This window comes from Lethenteron reissneri, chromosome 50 (genome assembly GCF_015708825.2).
Source record: "Lethenteron reissneri isolate LAM-NWPU_2019-01 chromosome 50, ASM1570882v1, whole genome shotgun sequence".
NCBI lineage: Eukaryota > Metazoa > Chordata > Hyperoartia > Petromyzontiformes > Petromyzontidae > Lethenteron > Lethenteron reissneri.
The window spans coordinates 3132055-3149475 of record NC_083828.1 but is presented as its reverse complement, the minus strand read 5'-3'; the positions used below and the strand labels follow the sequence as shown (position 1 = coordinate 3149475).

The following is a 17421-nucleotide window of genomic DNA, read 5'->3' as shown; positions in this document are numbered from 1 at the left end:
AACACGGCCAAACAGTAAAACATGTGTCAGGTTCATAAAAGACAAATAAATATCTTCTTGGTTCTTTCGGTAAAGTCAAGTAGAAGGGAAGTAATAAAACAATAAAAATAAAACATAATAAAATAAAATAATTATTTTATTTTATTATGTTTTATTTTTTATTATTATGTTTTATTTTTATTGTTTTATTACTTCCCTTCTACGTGACTTTACCGAAAGAACCAAGAAGATGAATCCCTGCAGTCACGAAAGCTTTAAATCGAAATTTAAAGACAAATAAATAGTTCACTACTTTAGTCCACCGGTGTGTTAAACTGACAACCAACATCGGTGACGAATCCCTAAGTCGGTCCTGGGCCTCCTTTAGGTCAACCCATCTTCAATGAATACTTGCTAGGGCGTGTAAACAATCAGCACTGGGGTCGACAAAGGCGGCCGTGTGTGCTCTGCTAGCCACACCACCCCCTTGTTCGCCGTGCCAGCCTGCGTGGGCTGCTTGCTAACAGCGGTCTTGTCCAAGGCTACACGGGGGGTCTTTGTCTTTGTCTCGCAAGTGCGAACCGCCACGAGCTCAGTTGCTGCAAGCTCCCTGCGTCTCCCGAAAGCGCGTGCGGTCATTCGAGTTCACGTCAACAAAACCCCGAATTCGTGACGTGTTCTACTGCTGTAGCCCCGTTCGCTTCACCTGGTGCTGGCAATGAAGAAATCAAGCGGCCCTTGCCTCAATTGAACTTGCTGCACAGAGCGTGTGTGCGTCTGTCTGTGTGTGTGTGCGTGTGTGGAGCGGCTTGCGTGCCCTGCTACGAACCCGGTGACCCAGTGACCCGAGTTCGTCTCCCGCTCACGGCCAACACCAGTGACGATTATCTTAACCGGTCCCGGGCCTCCCCTAGGTCGACTCAGCCTCAAATGAGTACCTGGTGCGGTGTGTAAACATTGCCACTAGGGAGACAAAGGCGGTCGGGCGTGGTGCTGGACACCCACCCCCTCGTGTACCGTTCCGGCCTTCATAGGTGCTCGCTAACAGCACTTGCCCCTACAGTCTGTGAAGGCTATATGGGGGATCTTTATCTTTGTGTGCGTGGAGCGGCTTGCGCTCTCTGCTACGAACCCGGTGACCCGAGTTCGTCTCCCGCTCACGGCCAACACCAGTGACGATGATTTGAACCGGTCCTGGGCCTCCCCTAGGTTCGACTCGGGGGGCTGGTTCACAGGCGCGTGTGTCTGCATTAGAGGAACTATCCTCCCCGTTTTGTTTGTGGGCTGTGCTCACCTTAATAGGTGCTCACGAACAGCACGTTCCCTCGGTCGTGCTCATGCGACGGCATAAAGAGCTTTCTTTGTGCGTGTCCAGACTCGAAAGGCATTAATTTATTCTTCGTGGCAGATAAATTGCCGGTCCGCCCTCACCAATGTAGCCCGGTCCAGTGAACTCGACATGATTACGTGGTGGGTTTGGCTGGGTCACACTGGAGACGAACAAGTCATCACCACCATTGGAACCTCCTTTGCCAGTAGCAAAATATGAGAATCCCTTTTATCTGGCAACAAAACTGACACCTTTTTTTTACAAGGAGTCATGTTTGCATTGACCACAATACCTGCAGTCGGAATGGCAACAAAAAAACTATTAAATAATTATCAAGTCATTCAAAAGTCAACTTAAGTTGATCTTCGGTATAGACATCAGTCGATTTGCTTTCTTAAACACACATCGCACATGCTCGGGAAAGGGGGATTAAAGTATCCTGCACACATTTATAAACCAACATGTGACTATCACACCTTGACACGGTATTGCGTCACTTATGACAGTTCCCATTGAGGGCGGCTGAAATGGATGGAGAGAGGCCTTCATTTGTGGGGCGAGAGCTCAGCTGCACATTTCAGTTCCGCTCCAGCCGGCCTTTATTTGCTCAGGTGAGAGAGACTGGGATTATCTCTTCTGCAAATAAACGGGGTTTTGTGAGCTTAGAGCGAGATGCTCGTCAATTCTTAGGTCACGAGTTCAAGTCCTGGTCGTGGGGGGTGGGTGGTTGACTCGGCCCATCATTTTTCTCGGAAGGTCAATAAAATAGGTACCACTTTGCGGTAAATTGTCCTGCGGATATAGACTCGCCCCCACCGCAGCAATGCGGGGGATTTCCTCCACTGGCTCAGAGCTGTAAACAGGAGATGAGAGCGCCAATGCCCTCAATAGTCGCTGAGCAGGAAGTCACTTTAGAGAGGACGATTGTCACATGCGGGCTCTGCGTTATGGCCCAGCGCACAATGGTCCCACTTATGCAAGAAACACTCACAAGCAAGCCATTGCCGCTTGCAGCACACACACACACACCCCCCCTGTCGGAATGAATGAACGCGGCACCGCGGTTGAAGTTGGAGAACTGGGGACTCATTCCAAACCGACTCACGAATGAGCGCGCCGACGGCTGAGCAGATAGAAAAAAAAAACTTTTACCTTTTATTTTAGCAGGTAAGGCCCACTGAGCTATATATATAGCTATTTATTTAGAAGCGACCTAGCTATCACAAATGATGGATTATCATTTGACATTTATAGCAATCAAATTACTCGAAGCGCAAGTTTCTGAATGGGGAGGGAAAAACCGAAGGACCCAGACAAAAATCCACGCGACCACGGGAAGAACACGCAAACTCCAAATATACAGGTGTCAGGGTCGGCTTCGAACTCTCGATCTCGTGCAGACCAGACGAGGAAGTTAACATTCTACGCCACCGCGATTGCAATTACATTTGATGACATTTTCGTAAAATAAACAAGTGCTCCATGAATTGAACAAAAACAAAAAAAACACAAATGACGTACTCCCCCTCAGAGGTACAATGTCGCATGGCGTCGCGCCTCAAGGTGAGCACCTGTGATTTTGTATCAACCCAGCCATTCAAACCCTTGGTGGATGTCGGGTGGAGATTTGTTGACAAGTCAGAGAGGGCCCAGCGGGAGGGGAGCTATTACAGGACGTTGCAGCGCCAAGGTGAAAGTGCTCCGGCCTGCGCCGCGTTCAAGCCAGACACGAACACGTTTCGTTTTCCACGTGATTTTATTTGCTGTTTTGCGGCGGAGTGTCACCTTGTAAGGTAACTGTGTGCCAACGCCTGCGAACAAAACATCCCTTTCACGCGCGGCTCACTGGGTTCGGTGATTTTCCACGCACACGAAGTCCCCGATCCCACCCTGGCCCCTTCGCTCGCACCAACTCCCCAATGCTGCCAGTGTCACGGGCTACTGCTTTCTTTATTTATTTGAAACGGGAGAAGAGGCCGCCTTCATAGTGCGTGCGTACCCACCAGCAGAGCCGTTGCGTATCTCTAACCGGCGCTCATAATCGGCCCGTTTGAGTAGAGGGAATTACGTAAAAACAAATGTCTGCGGTGGGCCACGTTCACCCGGGTGGCGTTGGCATCGGCGCTCGCCATCTGTGCCCTCCAGGCGAACAGACGTGGCTTGTCGCGCGTGTGCGGTGGTGCAAGCTGGAGGCGCGTGCGTGGAGGCACGCGCGTGCGCGCACACTTACACGAGCACAAAGACACACACAGATCTCCCACTGAGAGCCTGAGGCTATCGGATAAAGTGCTGTCAAATTAAGCATTGTCTCCCTTGCTCAAATCACCATCAGCTTGTGCCAATCCTCTCTTGGTGGCCTTGAGCCAATGGTGTAAATTCCACATTTCTATGGCAGGCGCTGTAGAAATCAGACGAGCACAATTGACTTTCCAAGGGCAGCATTCACTTTATCGATGCCCGAAAGATAGCGGGCCGAGTGCTGTTGGCGATCACCTAATCCACTAGCATCGCGCAAAAGGGTGGATGTTGTGGTCAGCATCGTGTCTGACGACTCTTGTCTCCCTATTGCTGATTGGTGCTGACACATTACCGCTGCGGGAAGTCACTTGAGGCTGAGTCATCCTCAGGGAGATCCACGCCACGTGCATTTAGCCCTTGCTACTGGTGGCGGGCGCGTCCAGGAATCGTTACCCAGCTTCCCCGGATTGTGACGCGGAACCCAAAGCAGCACACCGCTGCGTCCCATCCACGCTCGCGTGCAAACGCTTTACAAAATAAACGTTCTGGGATTAAACGCGTACGTGAAATCTCAAGAAGGGATCCATTCATGTGGCGTGTTATTGTTTCCTGCCGAATCGAACCTTGCCGACACGTGTCAGAGAGTATATTTTTACTCGCCACCTGTCTTCCAGAATTCCAAGTTGTATTTTGAGTGGGGGGGAAAAAATGTCATATTGAACGCCTCGACAGGATATCAACTTTGGCAACTACATTCGCCCAGTTCTCACTACGTGGCCTTTCTGGGAATAATTTCGATCGCTGCGTGTTTTTGCAAGGGCGTGTTTTGTCTAGGACGTTGATGGCTTCTCAAAGTCTAGTGGCATGCGTCCATTCACACGATCGGTCTGACGACCATATGGAGCCATTGGAGAGGAATTGCAAATCCTGGGATCGTTGTATTTTGGAAATGTTGTCTCAAACTACGTCAATGCCAAGACAAACCTTTTTTTTAGCATAATGCAGCGCTGTATGCATTTTAAGTATTAATCACAGGAGATTTGAACATTCTGCCATACTCCCCACAGATGTGCTCCAAATTTTCCCAATTTTTTTCTCAATTGGAGACCGATCAGAGCTGCCATTGGAGGACGCTGATCTTGTTTATTTTTTTGCTGATTTTTTATTTTGTCCTCAGAGCACATCTCAAACATTCAGGAGGTGCACCCTTTCGGGCCTGGTTTTATTTTTAAAGGTGTAAGTTTGTACCTTTGTCATCAATTTTCTAAGCCTTTGTAATAAAATAAAACCACTTATTTGAGCACAAGAGTAACAATTGAACTTGTTAAATGACAGCAAATTCCGGCCTTTGCATCGCAGAGCTACCGAGAAGTGACATCGCAGACCTATGGCCAACGTCCATCAAGGGGTCGGTCCTACACAGCCACTCGACTTTGCAGCAGTTCGCTCGATACCCACCTGTTGACCGAACACGCTATTGTCTCTGGCTCTATTGTCTCTTGTTCTATTGTCTCTTGCTCTATTATCTCTTGCTTCATTGTCTCCTGCTCCATTGTATCTTGCTCCATTGTCGCTTGCTCTATTGTCTCTTGCTCTATTGTCTCTTGCACTATTGTCTCTTGCTCCGTTGTCTCTTGCTCCATTGTCTCTTGCTTCATTGTCTCTTGCTCCATTGTCTCTTGCTCTATTGTCTCTTGCTCTAGTGTCTCTTGCTCTATTGTCTCTTGCTCTATTGTCTCTTGCTCTATTGTCTCTTGTTCTTGGCCTGGTCGCCAGGCTGAGAACATCGACTCGCTACACTTGAGAACCATCGTAATGGTCTGGGAAGAACCCAGGGTTGAGACCCATGGTATCCATTCGCAATTCGTTCAGAGATATTAGTTACACCTGACTTTCAGTCAGCCAGGTTACTTCATTTACTGCATTTATCATTATTATCATCAGCCAAGGTCAATCCACTGCTAGACAAAGGCCTCCCCAAGCCACCACCACCGCCGGTTAACAAACTTCAGATTGTAATGTTGTTACCTCGGGCAAGTGGCTCGTGAAGGCAAACAATACGACTGTCTGTGGACACATTAATGATTAAGTGTCCTTGCAGAGAATTTTAATCACAAGATAAAACATGTAGATGTAAAGTATGATATGGGGAAGACATATATGGCGAGGAGACATGATAACCTTTGCTGCTGATAAGACGCACTGCTAGAAAGCCGTGCGGCCGATAAGTTGCGTAAAAGGTAGTTTTGTTACTATGCGGAGAGAGAAATCTGGAAAGGAAGCGGTGTTTATCTCGTCCCTCTATTTGGTGGAGAAGAGTGGTAGCTTTCACGGCAGATATCTGTGTGTGTGCAAAGTAACCCAAACGTTGTTGTTGTTGTTGACAAACAGTGCCTTCTGAAGTGCATCAAGCAGTGTCGAAAGGGTAGCATTTTATTTGACTCGATAACTCTCCACAGAGAAATAACAAATAAGACTCCTTCCTTTATTTCAGCAGTTTGAAGGCACAGCAAAAAGAGGTCCCAAAATAAGTCTCAACACGTAATATTGATCACCCACTTTGATTCCATTGCAAACCACATTTTCTCATCCTAATACTATTTTTTTTTGCCGGTTAATACATTTACGCTTTGTTTCATTCGTGTTGCCCTCTACTGTATGTAGACCAGAGGTCACCTGAGTGAATCTCAGAGGCAGTTCTGTGATATCCACTTCCGTGGGCTGCGCTGCTCTGCGAGAGTTCAGATTGGGCCCTTCATCTCGTGACGCGACGCATGTAGCACAATCGGGTGTTAAAATTGGGGAGAAAATAGCAAAAGTGGGAAAAAAATTAATTTAAAAAAAGTTTATTTTATTAGGTTACAGAGCGGCTCTGTGTGCCGGTAGCAACTTTGTTTGATGACGCTGCAGCACCCGGCTAAAGCCGCCTTCCATTGCCTCCCCCCCCCCCCTCCTCCAACCAGAAGTGGCATTAATGCACCCACTATGGCTTTGCAACAATCTCTGGGCAGGCTTTGCCGTGGAAAAGCCAGCCAAAAATAATTCCATCGCTCACCTACTAAATGTTACACCGTCTTGATTTTCCTGGCCGATGCTCATTTTTGCGAGCTGTTCCGTTACGTTTTTTTTTACGGGTGGGTTGTTTTTTATGGAAAACGTCTGAATTAAACACGTGTTTGTTGTGTCAGGAGAGCCACGTGGCATTGCGGCAGGCGAAGGGATAAACGTTCTTCTTTGTGACACTCGGCCACCCAGGGACCGGCACCGTTCAAAACCCTCGCTTTACGCAACGCACAAGTCTCTGCCGAGAATAAAAAAAAACATAATATCCATCTTAAAAGAGCCACTGTACCCCTGCCGCTAAATTGGCAAGTAAAACATTATTTCAATGTCACGTCTGTCTCCATTAACTTTGCATCCCGACAAAATCTCACAGCGCTTGCTTTAATCACCCCGCGTGTGTGTGTGTGTGCTGTTAAGTGTTTATCACAGCAAATCGTGCCTTCTGTGTATTTACGCGGGATGTGTACAGCGGAGGGCATTGCGGTATCTTTTCTTAACATCTCTTGGCATTTAGCGAGGTTGGGGGCCTGACCGTATCCTTCACCGATGTCTGTGTGTGCGGTGTCTCTGTCTGTCCATCGCTGCGTCTTTCAGCTGAGACGACCTCCGTCCAGTGGTTAATCAGATTATGGTCTTCCCCTAGCACTAACCAGTGTTCCCTCCATCACCCCGTCCGTTACAGCCAGTCACCATTCGTCCTGGTTGCCCGTCTGAAGCACTGCGGCTGCCTGCACTTGACCTGACTTCGTAGCAGAGGTCGCAAACGGGTTTTGATTTCTTACCCGTACCCATACCCGGCTGCACCAAGGTCGCAAACGGTTACCCGTACCCGTACCCGGCCATACCCGTACCTTACCCTTACCCGGCCGGGTACGGGTAGGGTACGGATATCGGGTACCTGATTGTGACCTCTGGGATGAAGCCATGTTGCAGGCACGGGTGGGTTGATTCTAGGAACTTGAATTGTGAGAAGAGACAAGACGTTGGGAAATGAGTGACAAACGGTTACTCACCAGTGACTCACGGTCTACCCGTACCCGTACCCTGCCGGGTACGGGTATCGGGTACCCGGTTGCGACCTCTGCTTCGTAGCCTTGAGTGTCTGCCTACTGTTTGCAGATCTTCCTTCTTTTGTTGCACGCTTTTAATGAGAATCTTCAATAATGCTCTGGAAGGCTTTCGTCTCGAAGGCAGCGATTCCTCCTGTCTTCTGCTTTGCTGGTGCAAGAGTCCACATTTTTACATTCCCAAATGGCCTGCAATTAAATAGGAAAGTAATAATAGTAAGAACGGAACTACACTCCTCACATTGCCCCTTGCGAAAGAGGGATCAGTGGACCGGTGCGCCGTTAAACAAGTGACATCAGCCGGCATTATTCTGCAATCATTGTTGCTGCTTCCAAGATAATACCTGTTTGTGTTCAAAATACATACACTGTAAGGGGTACTTCTTCCCCTGTATTCTAAAGGCATAGTTGGGTGGGGGGGTGATGCATCTTATAATGCGGTCGCTGTGTGCGCGTGTGTTTTCTATTTTTATTGTAGCAGGTAAGACCCACCATAGCTTTATTTTCAAAAGTGACCTGGCCATCACAAGTGATAGCCCAAACGAAGGGAAATTTAGTGCAGCCGAATACTCAAAATGTGGAGGGAGAAACCGGAGGGCCCGGAGAAAAACCCACGCGACTATGGGGAGAGAGAGAGAGTGTGACATGCAAACTCCAAATGTACAGGTATCGTCAGGATCGGGATCGAACCCATGACCTCCTGTATACCAGGCGAGGTAGTCAACATATCCGGCGATAGGCACTAATTGTCACACACTAATTGGAACTAATTTTCACAGTCTGGGATTTCCCATGGACACACAAGAGCGGTCTGCTCTTGCGAATTACATCATGGGGGCCTTTCATTGTCCGCTGCACTGCAGATGGATCGCCTTGGCAATGTCCACAATAATTCAAACCATCACCCCCATGAACACCGGCTCAGTTTGTGTGTGTTTTTATGTTTTTATGCTTCCACTGCAGCTTTTGGCGGTGACAATGATAGATGCGGGTGTGAGCTTAAGAAAAGCCCCCGGCACTGTTTGTTCAGGACGGGTGTAACCGTACATTGGTTTAAGCAAAACACTAGGGCGCTTGTCCGTGGCTTTGCAGCCTCCTGCTCTGACTGCTCGGGACCACAGCGAGAGTTGCTCATGTGGCAGAGAGCCTCGCTGAGGCCGGCGTCTTTTAAGACAACAGAACAAAAATGCGGAGCGACGAGGAGGCCCGATGAGACACCGGGACGCCGCCGCCCGAATGCGGTTTCCGCCCGTCTGTCCGTGAGCTGAATAAATAAACGTCGCCGCACACGCTTCTTGCAACAAACGAACATCGCGTAAACTGTACAATACGCGACGATGGTGCGAGAAAGCAGTACATGAATACGTCTCATAATGGGCAACCAGTAAACATGGAACGTTGAGGCCCACGTTGGCCCAACAGTTACAACCGCGCGTGCCAACGTTGACCCGATGTCGCCGCGTAAAATCTTGCTAATTCCGCCGGTAAAACCCAAGACGTAATTCTGGCGCTTCTCTTCGGCAGGGCTTGCATCTGGCGAGGGGCCGCTGCCCGAGAGCGAGCACGCGTTGCCAACCGGCGAGGAAGGCCTGCCGTCAGGGGAGGGACCCAGCGACGTCCCGCCCGCTCCCCCCGGCCCCACGCTTCCGGGAGAGGGCCCCACCACCGAGGTGCCCGCCCGGCCGTCGTCCGAGCCCATGCCCGCGCTGCCGGACGAGGCGTCGGGCGCCGGCGAATTCGACCCGGAGTGGGTGGCACCGCCGTCGCTGACGCCCGGCGTCGAGTCCGTTCCGCCCGAGGAGGACGAGAGCGGAGAGCTCTACCCGGGCTCCGGGGAGGTCGTCCCGGTCGTCGCGACCACCGCCACCGCCGCCGGGTCGGGGACGGACGGAGACGAGGAAGGGGCGGAGCTCGTGCCGGTGGCGTCGGGAGACGACGACTTTGCGGAGTCTCTCGGTGAGACGGGCGTCATGAAGCAGGGCAGCGGCAGCACGGAGGGCCCCGTGGTGGAGGGGGAGGACTGGGGACTGGCGCAGAGCGGCCAGGAGAACGAGACCTTGGTGGAGGGCGCCCCACCGGTGGACGTCATTCCGTACGGAGAGGAGCACCTCGTACCGGGGATTTCGGACGAGCACCCGTTGACCTCGGCCGAAGGCTCAACCACCGAGGCGTCGTCCGGAATTGGATCGGGCGTCGCTTATGGAGAGGCCTCCACCGTGGGTGCGGTGCCTTCCGCTCTGCCGGAAATCCCGCCGGCGTTGGTTCCTGACGAGACGAGCGGCATCACCGTGGGGTCGACGCCAGATGAGCAGCAGCAGCAGGAGGAGGAGGAGGTCGTGTCGATCGTCGCACCACCGGTCGAAGGACTTCCGAGTCAGCTCAACGAGAGCTCCGCTGAGGGTCCAGAATCTGGATCCACTCCCGTTCCGGATGTCCCAGAATTACTCATCCCCGACCACAGCGCCGTGGAGCCCGGGCAGTTCCTCACCCCAGCACCCAGTCCCGAAGACGGCAGCGGCGTCGTTGTCTTCGCGACGGCGCCACCCTCCCCACCCGCGGAGACCGAGGTTGCCTCCGGCCTCGTTCCGGAGACGACCGTTGCACCCCTCGGCGTGACGGAGGGCAGCGTCGCCGAGGATCGCGACGGCGGCGGCGTCGATGGAGCGGAGGACGCCGTGGTGACGACGGAGAGAGCGGACGTGCAGCAGGAGCTGGGGCCGGAGGAGAGCTCTCCAGTGGTGGAGGAAGCCATCTCGGAGACTCTGAGAGGTTTGTGCAACCGCTGCATTTGTTGTTTCTAGTCTCCGGTGCCTTTGGTGACGTTTTTCACCAAGTACGAATTCGAATTATATATGAAATGGATGATTCATTCGATGATTATAATTCTCCACCGCTGCCAAGAGAAGCAGCGCCTAATCCCCCTGAATGTGGCCGAGATCTCACCAGCTCTCGGTAGCTAAGCAGGTTAGAGCCTGGGTGGTGCTTGTTTGAGTGACCACCATGCGATAGGCGTTGTGGGCAGTGCAGGGCAGTGCAGCCACCCCCCCCCCCTCACATTTACCAACCCGCACGGAGGCCCTCATCCAGCAGTGGACTGACAGAGGGCTACCCGTGTACGTGTAAAGAGTAAAGGCAAAGCCTGGATTTTTCGATTTAAAGCTTTCGTGACTGCAGGGATTCATCTTCTTGGTTCTTTCGGTAAAGTCACGTAGAAGGGAAGTAATAAAGTAATAAAAATAAAACATAATAAAATAATTCTCACGACGTTTCGGCCACAACGCAAGCAGCCGTCCTCAGGTGAAGAACAGGTCTGTCAGACGCTGTCTTTCCGACAGACCTGTTCTTCACCTGAGGACGGCTGCTTGCGTTGTGGCCGAAACGTCGTGAGAATTATTTTATGATGTTTTGATTTTTATTATTTTATTATTTCCCTTCTACGTGACAGGTCTGTCAGACGCTGTCTTTCCGACAGACCTGTTCTTCACCTGAGGACGGCTGCTTGCGTTGTGGCCGAAACGTCGTGAGAATTATTTTATGATGTTTTGATTTTTATTATTTTATTATTTCCCTTCTACGTGACTTTTCCGAAAGAACCAAGAAGATGAATGCACTGCCCTGAAATTAGTTGTTCACGCCGCCGCTGGTGAAAGGACCACCGCTAGAGCGAGCCTCTCGAGATTATATTTGGCCTACTCTTCCAAGCTGTCCAGACGTCCTGGAAGATGTGGCAGGACCCATCCTGAGCCTGACCACGGGTGAACCGCCGATCGCCGCCGAACTGCCGTGTACCCAACTGTATTTGGCTGCGAGAAATGTCCACGCGACAAGCCACTTCGTTAGGCTATCACTTTTGGCCAGGTCGCCTCTATAGCTCAAGTGGGCCTTACCTGATGAAATTACAAAAAGGTAAAATAGTACTGCTGACGTGCACACGCGCACTACTGAAATGGCGTGAGAAACTCGGGCAGTGTTTGTGCCTTCACCGTGTCTTCTGAACTCCTTGCCGCAGCCATGCAGGGCTCCTGCTCCGAGGTGCCGTGTCTGAACGGAGCTACATGCACGGACACGGACGGGGGACTCCACGTCTGCCACTGCGCGCTCGGCTACACGGGCGACACCTGCCAAATCGGTGCTTCCTCTCTCTCGAACTCACACTCATGGTCCAGATTTGAAGCTTTCGTGACTGCAAAGATTCATATTCTTAGGTTTTTTTCGGTAAAGTCACGTTTACCTACGTGACTTTACCGAAAAAACCTAAGAATACTCATGGTCCACCCTATACCGCATCCATTCTTCCCTCGGTTGACGTTAAACCGTTTCCCGCCTTTTCCATGCATAGCGCCCTGTGAACGATCGTTTAAGGGCGCTTTATACATTCACATTTGTTTTTAATGAGTTCATTTAGGGCCCCGCTATCGGGCAGCACTACCACTGGCTGAGCGGCTTCGTTGGATATGGCTATTGCGTCAGGGTGTCAGGGCACAGAGCCAGACCTGCCGAGATTTGGCATTCAAAGCCAGGCAGCCGCTTACAGATTAAGGCCGGTGATGGTCCCAGCCTGGTCCCCTATGATTGCACGCAAATCCCATCATGTAATCTGATTTGTATTTATTTGGCTCTGTCCAACCGTCCCCCTCTCCCCCCCCCAGTTCTGAGCTACGCGATGTATAATTTTATCAGGAGTGAGTACATGCGGTTTGAGCCAGCTGGATTTTTTCCCCCCAGAGCGCAGTGATGGAGCGCCACCTCGCGTGTGTTTTGCCGAGGGGAAGGGCGTCAGGTGGAACCCGCTGCCCAGAGTGCAACGCTGATCCAATCACAGATGCCCCACTGATTTCCAATGGCTGGCCCCTGGCTGGCCCTCGTGCGGGACGTGACGGGTTGCAGGAGAGACTCTAGATTTGAAGCTTTCGTGACTGCAAGGATTAATATTCTTGGGTTTTTTCGGTAAAGTCACGTAGGTAAATTTTTTTTAATTAAATAAATAAAAGTAAAATTAAATACTTATCTATTTTTTATTTTATTTTACTTTTATTAATTTTCATTTTTTTACCTACGTGACTTTACCGAAAAAACCCAAGAATATGCAGGAGAGACGTCTGTGAATCGGATTGGTTGAGGTGGAACAATCGGTCACCCCCCACCCGCTCCACCCCCCCCTCCCATTCAGCTGGCATAACCCCTGACAGATTCTCCACGTGTCACGTCCACTGTCATCGCACCTCGTTCCACCGATTCCCTCCCACCGCACCCTCGGGTGCCACCCTCTCTGCTCCCTCTGCCCTGTAACGAAGGCATCTCCGTAAGCCCTGCAGACACCGTCTTCCTCGCCTCTTATCAACACGTGCCCAAACCGTCGGGGGCACGCGCCTCCGTCGCCATTCTCGAGAACGAGGAGCCCTTCACGAAGGATCTGACCTCTACATTCCGCCTCCTTTCTCTCGGCGAGATTTTCCCAACCTCCATCTCAGCGTTGTCCCTCGTCTTTGGCATCTTTTTCAAGCACTCCCCGTCTCTCTCTCTTTCTCTCTCTCGTCTCCCTTCCTCAGTGCCCACAAACAAACACGTTGTTAAAGACTCAACGAAGAGGATCCGTGGGCTTGATCTTCCACGAAGCCCACTATCCACCCTAAATCGTAGTTGCACAAACCATGGGAGATGCAGACGCCTGATGCACACTTCGGCGTGTTCAGTGTGCGACCGTGGTCATCCAAAACAGAGTACAACGTAGAACGACGCAATGCCCCGATCGACAAATACGAAGGAGACGTCACAGCGATGCACCGCGCTACCCCTGACGCGCTTGTCTGGGCTTGACCACCTGCATTTGAAATTGTCGTCGTCGTTCTGCATCTAAGTCAGCAGCCGTACGAAAGAAGAAGTGTCCATGTGTGTGTGTCTCTCTCTCTGCATCACACGAGAGTCGCCGTCGTTAACGCGCGTCGTGCGCCGGTGGTGTGTGTTGCAGACATTGACGAGTGCCACTCCAGCCCGTGCCGGAACGGAGCCACGTGCGTGGATGGCATCCACTCCTTCTCCTGCCTGTGCCTGCCCAGCTACGGCGGCCCCCTGTGTGAGCTCGGTGAGTTTTGCTCAGTCGCATCGTTTAGCCGCGTTGTCGGTTGGGCAAAGAGGCCGATTTGTCAGTCCGATGTCCAAATGCGTCATCAGAGACTGCATTGAATGTGATCTCCCATCAACGGCCACTTTCAGGAATGCCTTAGGTCCCAAATGTGGTCTTACACACACACACGCAGATGCCAGACTCTAATAGACGCACCCTCCAACTTTGGCTTTCATGTACAGGGGGAAAAGTGTCACTTATAATCTGGAGAATACGGTGACAGTACAGGGAGCACTGATAATAATCACGCCCATTACATATCCAGGAAAGCCTCACTAAAGACCTGTTTCCGGAGGGAGGGGAGGTCTTGCATTGGATGTTGAGGGGGAGGGTAACCAGAATACAGTACCTGGAGAAACCCCACACATAAGAGGAGGTGACACTAAAAGCACCGCACAGATAGATTCAATAATTCATTGTTGTACCCCCATCATCATGTGCTAACCTCACAGCAGAAGCAAGCAACACCTGCTTTTTCCAAGCAGTGTCCCGTCACGTGCATTCAAGGTGATTACCGAATTTTACAAACAACGGAGTGGGGCGGAGGGCATGATTGTTATTTTTCACCGTGACCTTTTTGACGTGTGCACACCTGTCAACCCACACGGTTTACCCCGTATTCTTGTGCAGGAAAAATTGAGTTTTCAGGTCCATACGGCGTACAGCCCGTTTCGATACGGGCTAAATTGGTCTGTAATGAGGCAGGCACTGAAAAGTGTTTGACGGGCATACACGTGTGGCCGCGTGCCACCATCTCTGACCACCTCTTTGTCCCCTTCTCACCTCCCTCCTGCTGCTGCTGCTGCTGCCGCCACCGCCTGCGTCGCAGACACGCAACAGTGCGAGGTCGGGTGGCAGAAGTTCCAGGGACACTGCTACAACTTCTTCCCGCAACGGCGCAACTGGGAGGACGCGGAGCGCGACTGCCGACTGCACGGCTCTCACCTGGCCAGCATCCTGTCGTCGGAAGAGCAGCGATTCATAAACCGTGAGGGCCCTTTTTTGAGCTCCACGCAAAATGCAACGCGCGCCTCTGTGCGTACGAGCGTGTGTGGTTCTTTCGGTAAAGTCACGTAGAAGGGAAATAATAAAATAATAATAAAAATAATAAATTCTCACGACGTTTCGATTGCGACACAAGCTGTGGTTTTCACACCTGATGACGATTGCTTGTGTTGCAATCGAATCGTCGTGAGAATTTTATTGTTTTATTTTTATTATTTTCTCATTTCCCTTCTACGTGACTTTACCGAAAGAGCCAAGAATATGAATCCCTGCGGTCACGAAAGCTTTAAATCGAGACGCACACTCGTGCAAACACACGAGCACGCGCACGTGTCGACTCAAGTCGTGTCGCTGTTTCTGCCTGGCGCCGTGTCGAGACAGGGATGGCCCAGGACTACCAGTGGATCGGTCTCAACGACAAGATGTTTGAGCATGACTTCCGCTGGAGCGACGGACACACCCTGGTGGGTACAGCCATTGCAGTACAACATCACGCATCTGACCGTTGGACTGGTGCAGTATTTGTGCACGGTGCCGTGAGCCGGTATTGATATCAATTCTACATCCTTTACATTTTGTGGCGATTGTTTCACTGACAACGACGCTCATCTGACGTGGTGGACACCACGTGACACGGATGATCAGGAACGTAAAAGCAAGCCCTCTGATTGGCGCTTCACGGGCCTGGTGAGAGGCGGCGAGTTTGAGTTTATTGGTGGAGAAACACTAAATGGAAAGAACGGAAAATGGAGGATGATTGACAGGTAGGTTGGTTGGGATGCGTGAGAAAAAGTGGGACGGTGATTGGCTGGAGGGAAAGGGGGTCAAGGAACGTTCGAGAAAGCGGCACGAGAGATACATAAGTGGGGGGGGGGGGGAGAGACGTGAAATCTCGAGACGCTTGGAGCAAAGGGAATACTGGAAGACCTCTGTGTGTGTCCTGCCTAAGGAATCAAAGACTCCGATTTGTTGAAGCCCACTGTGTCGGGTGTCACTCCACATTATTCGAACCCGGCTAGCTCGGATCATAGCGTGGGGTGCTAACAGTACACGACAGTGTCACAGTGGAATTTACATATCCCACGATGTTATTCAAAGGATAGTGGGCCAATTGATGCGTGTCTCGATTATTGTTTAATCTGAAGGGGGAAAAAATCACTTACAGCCTAGTGCTGTGTACACCAATACCAACACTCGCCTTTCGCCACTCAGTGACGGTGACGTCACCACTACACCTGTGCCAGGCCAGGTGCACTTTGAGTCTACGTAAAGTGTCAAAGGCTCGCTGACAGGAGGTCATGAGACAGACCCAGGTGCCATGGGTTGGCTGAGTGAGGTGACTGGTAGATGCACCAGCTGTACCCCCTACTCTGCCAACTTGCTGCATTTTAGCCGCCCGGCACTCCGTTCATTGTTGTGAGCGTCGCTCCTCTGCCTTCAGTTGCATGGAGATACGATGCGATGTGAGGTGCTTTTACTTTTTAAGCCAGGTGCCCCTATGAATGCCAATTCATCATCCTATCCCCCCCCCCCCGCCACCATCCCTGTAAATTCAACAATTTGATTGAAAACGCATTTCGCAGCAATACGAAAACTGGAGGCCAGCTCAACCTGACAGCTTCTTCTTTGACGGCGAGGACTGCGTGGTGATGATCTGGCATGAGGACGGCCAGTGGAACGACGTCCCCTGCAACTACTACCTCCCCTACACGTGCAAGCGCGGAGCGGGTGAGAGTTCAAATCCAGAACGTGGTGGACCTTTTTCCCTTACCTTTTCCACTTTTGTGCATGAGCAGTATTACAATGCCACTTACATCTCTTAACGAATCGTTGTATGTATGCGTGCGCATGCACCGTGTGGAGCAGTGGTGCAGGAGCTAGCCTACTGCGCTACAAACCTGGAAACCGGAGTTTGATTCCCGCTCTCACCGTGCGTGTTGCGCGTGCGTGCGTGCCACCCTGGCAGTGTCTTGCGGGCCTCCGCCCATCGTGGAGAACGCCATGACGTTCGGGCGACTCAAAAGCCGCTACGAGATCAACGCCATCGTCCGCTACCACTGCCGCGAGGGCTTCATCCAGAGGCACTTCCCCGTCATCCGCTGCCACCCAGACGGGAAGTGGGACGAGCCGCGCATCACCTGCATCAACCGTGAGTCTTGGGCGAACCTCGCTTAAATACACTCTAAACTACTTTTTATTTTTACTGGGTAAGGGCCCACTGAGCTATGTAGCTCTTTTTCAGAAGCGACCTGGCCACAAATTATTGCTCAACGAAGTGGCTGATCGTGTGGAAATTTATAGCAGCTCTTAAACGCATGTTTATAAATGTGGACGGAAAAACCGGGGGACCCGGAGAAAAATCTTCGCGACCACGGCAAGGACACACAAACTCCAAAGCTCACATTGCCATCATCAATACAATTACTGTGTTCCACGGACTATAAGATTCACTTTTTCCCATGTATTTTTAAGTCAAAAGTTGCGTTGTGTCTTATAATCTGAAGAATGCATGTCTTCCAGTAGTTCATTAATGTATTACGTTTGTTCAGCCTTGATTGGGCAAAACCTTTAACAACAAAAATATTTAAACTTTAAATCTAATTAAGACGTGTTTT

General features: G+C 51.0%; 1 protein-coding gene across 2 annotated transcripts in view; it reads left to right on the top strand.

Moving 5' to 3' along the window:
• The window catches only part of LOC133355206 (aggrecan core protein-like), a 72082-nt gene that overhangs the window by 44665 nt on the left and 9996 nt on the right, over positions 1-17421 (top strand). For both annotated transcript variants that reach the window (XM_061572567.1, XM_061572566.1), the window contains 7 exons: positions 9202-10446; positions 11687-11806; positions 13646-13759; positions 14631-14789; positions 15188-15270; positions 16390-16534; positions 16773-16955. In XM_061572567.1, the coding sequence (XP_061428551.1) occupies positions 9202-10446; positions 11687-11806; positions 13646-13759; positions 14631-14789; positions 15188-15270; positions 16390-16534; positions 16773-16955 (2049 nt within the window). The remainder of the gene's footprint in view (positions 1-9201; positions 10447-11686; positions 11807-13645; positions 13760-14630; positions 14790-15187; positions 15271-16389; positions 16535-16772; positions 16956-17421) is intronic.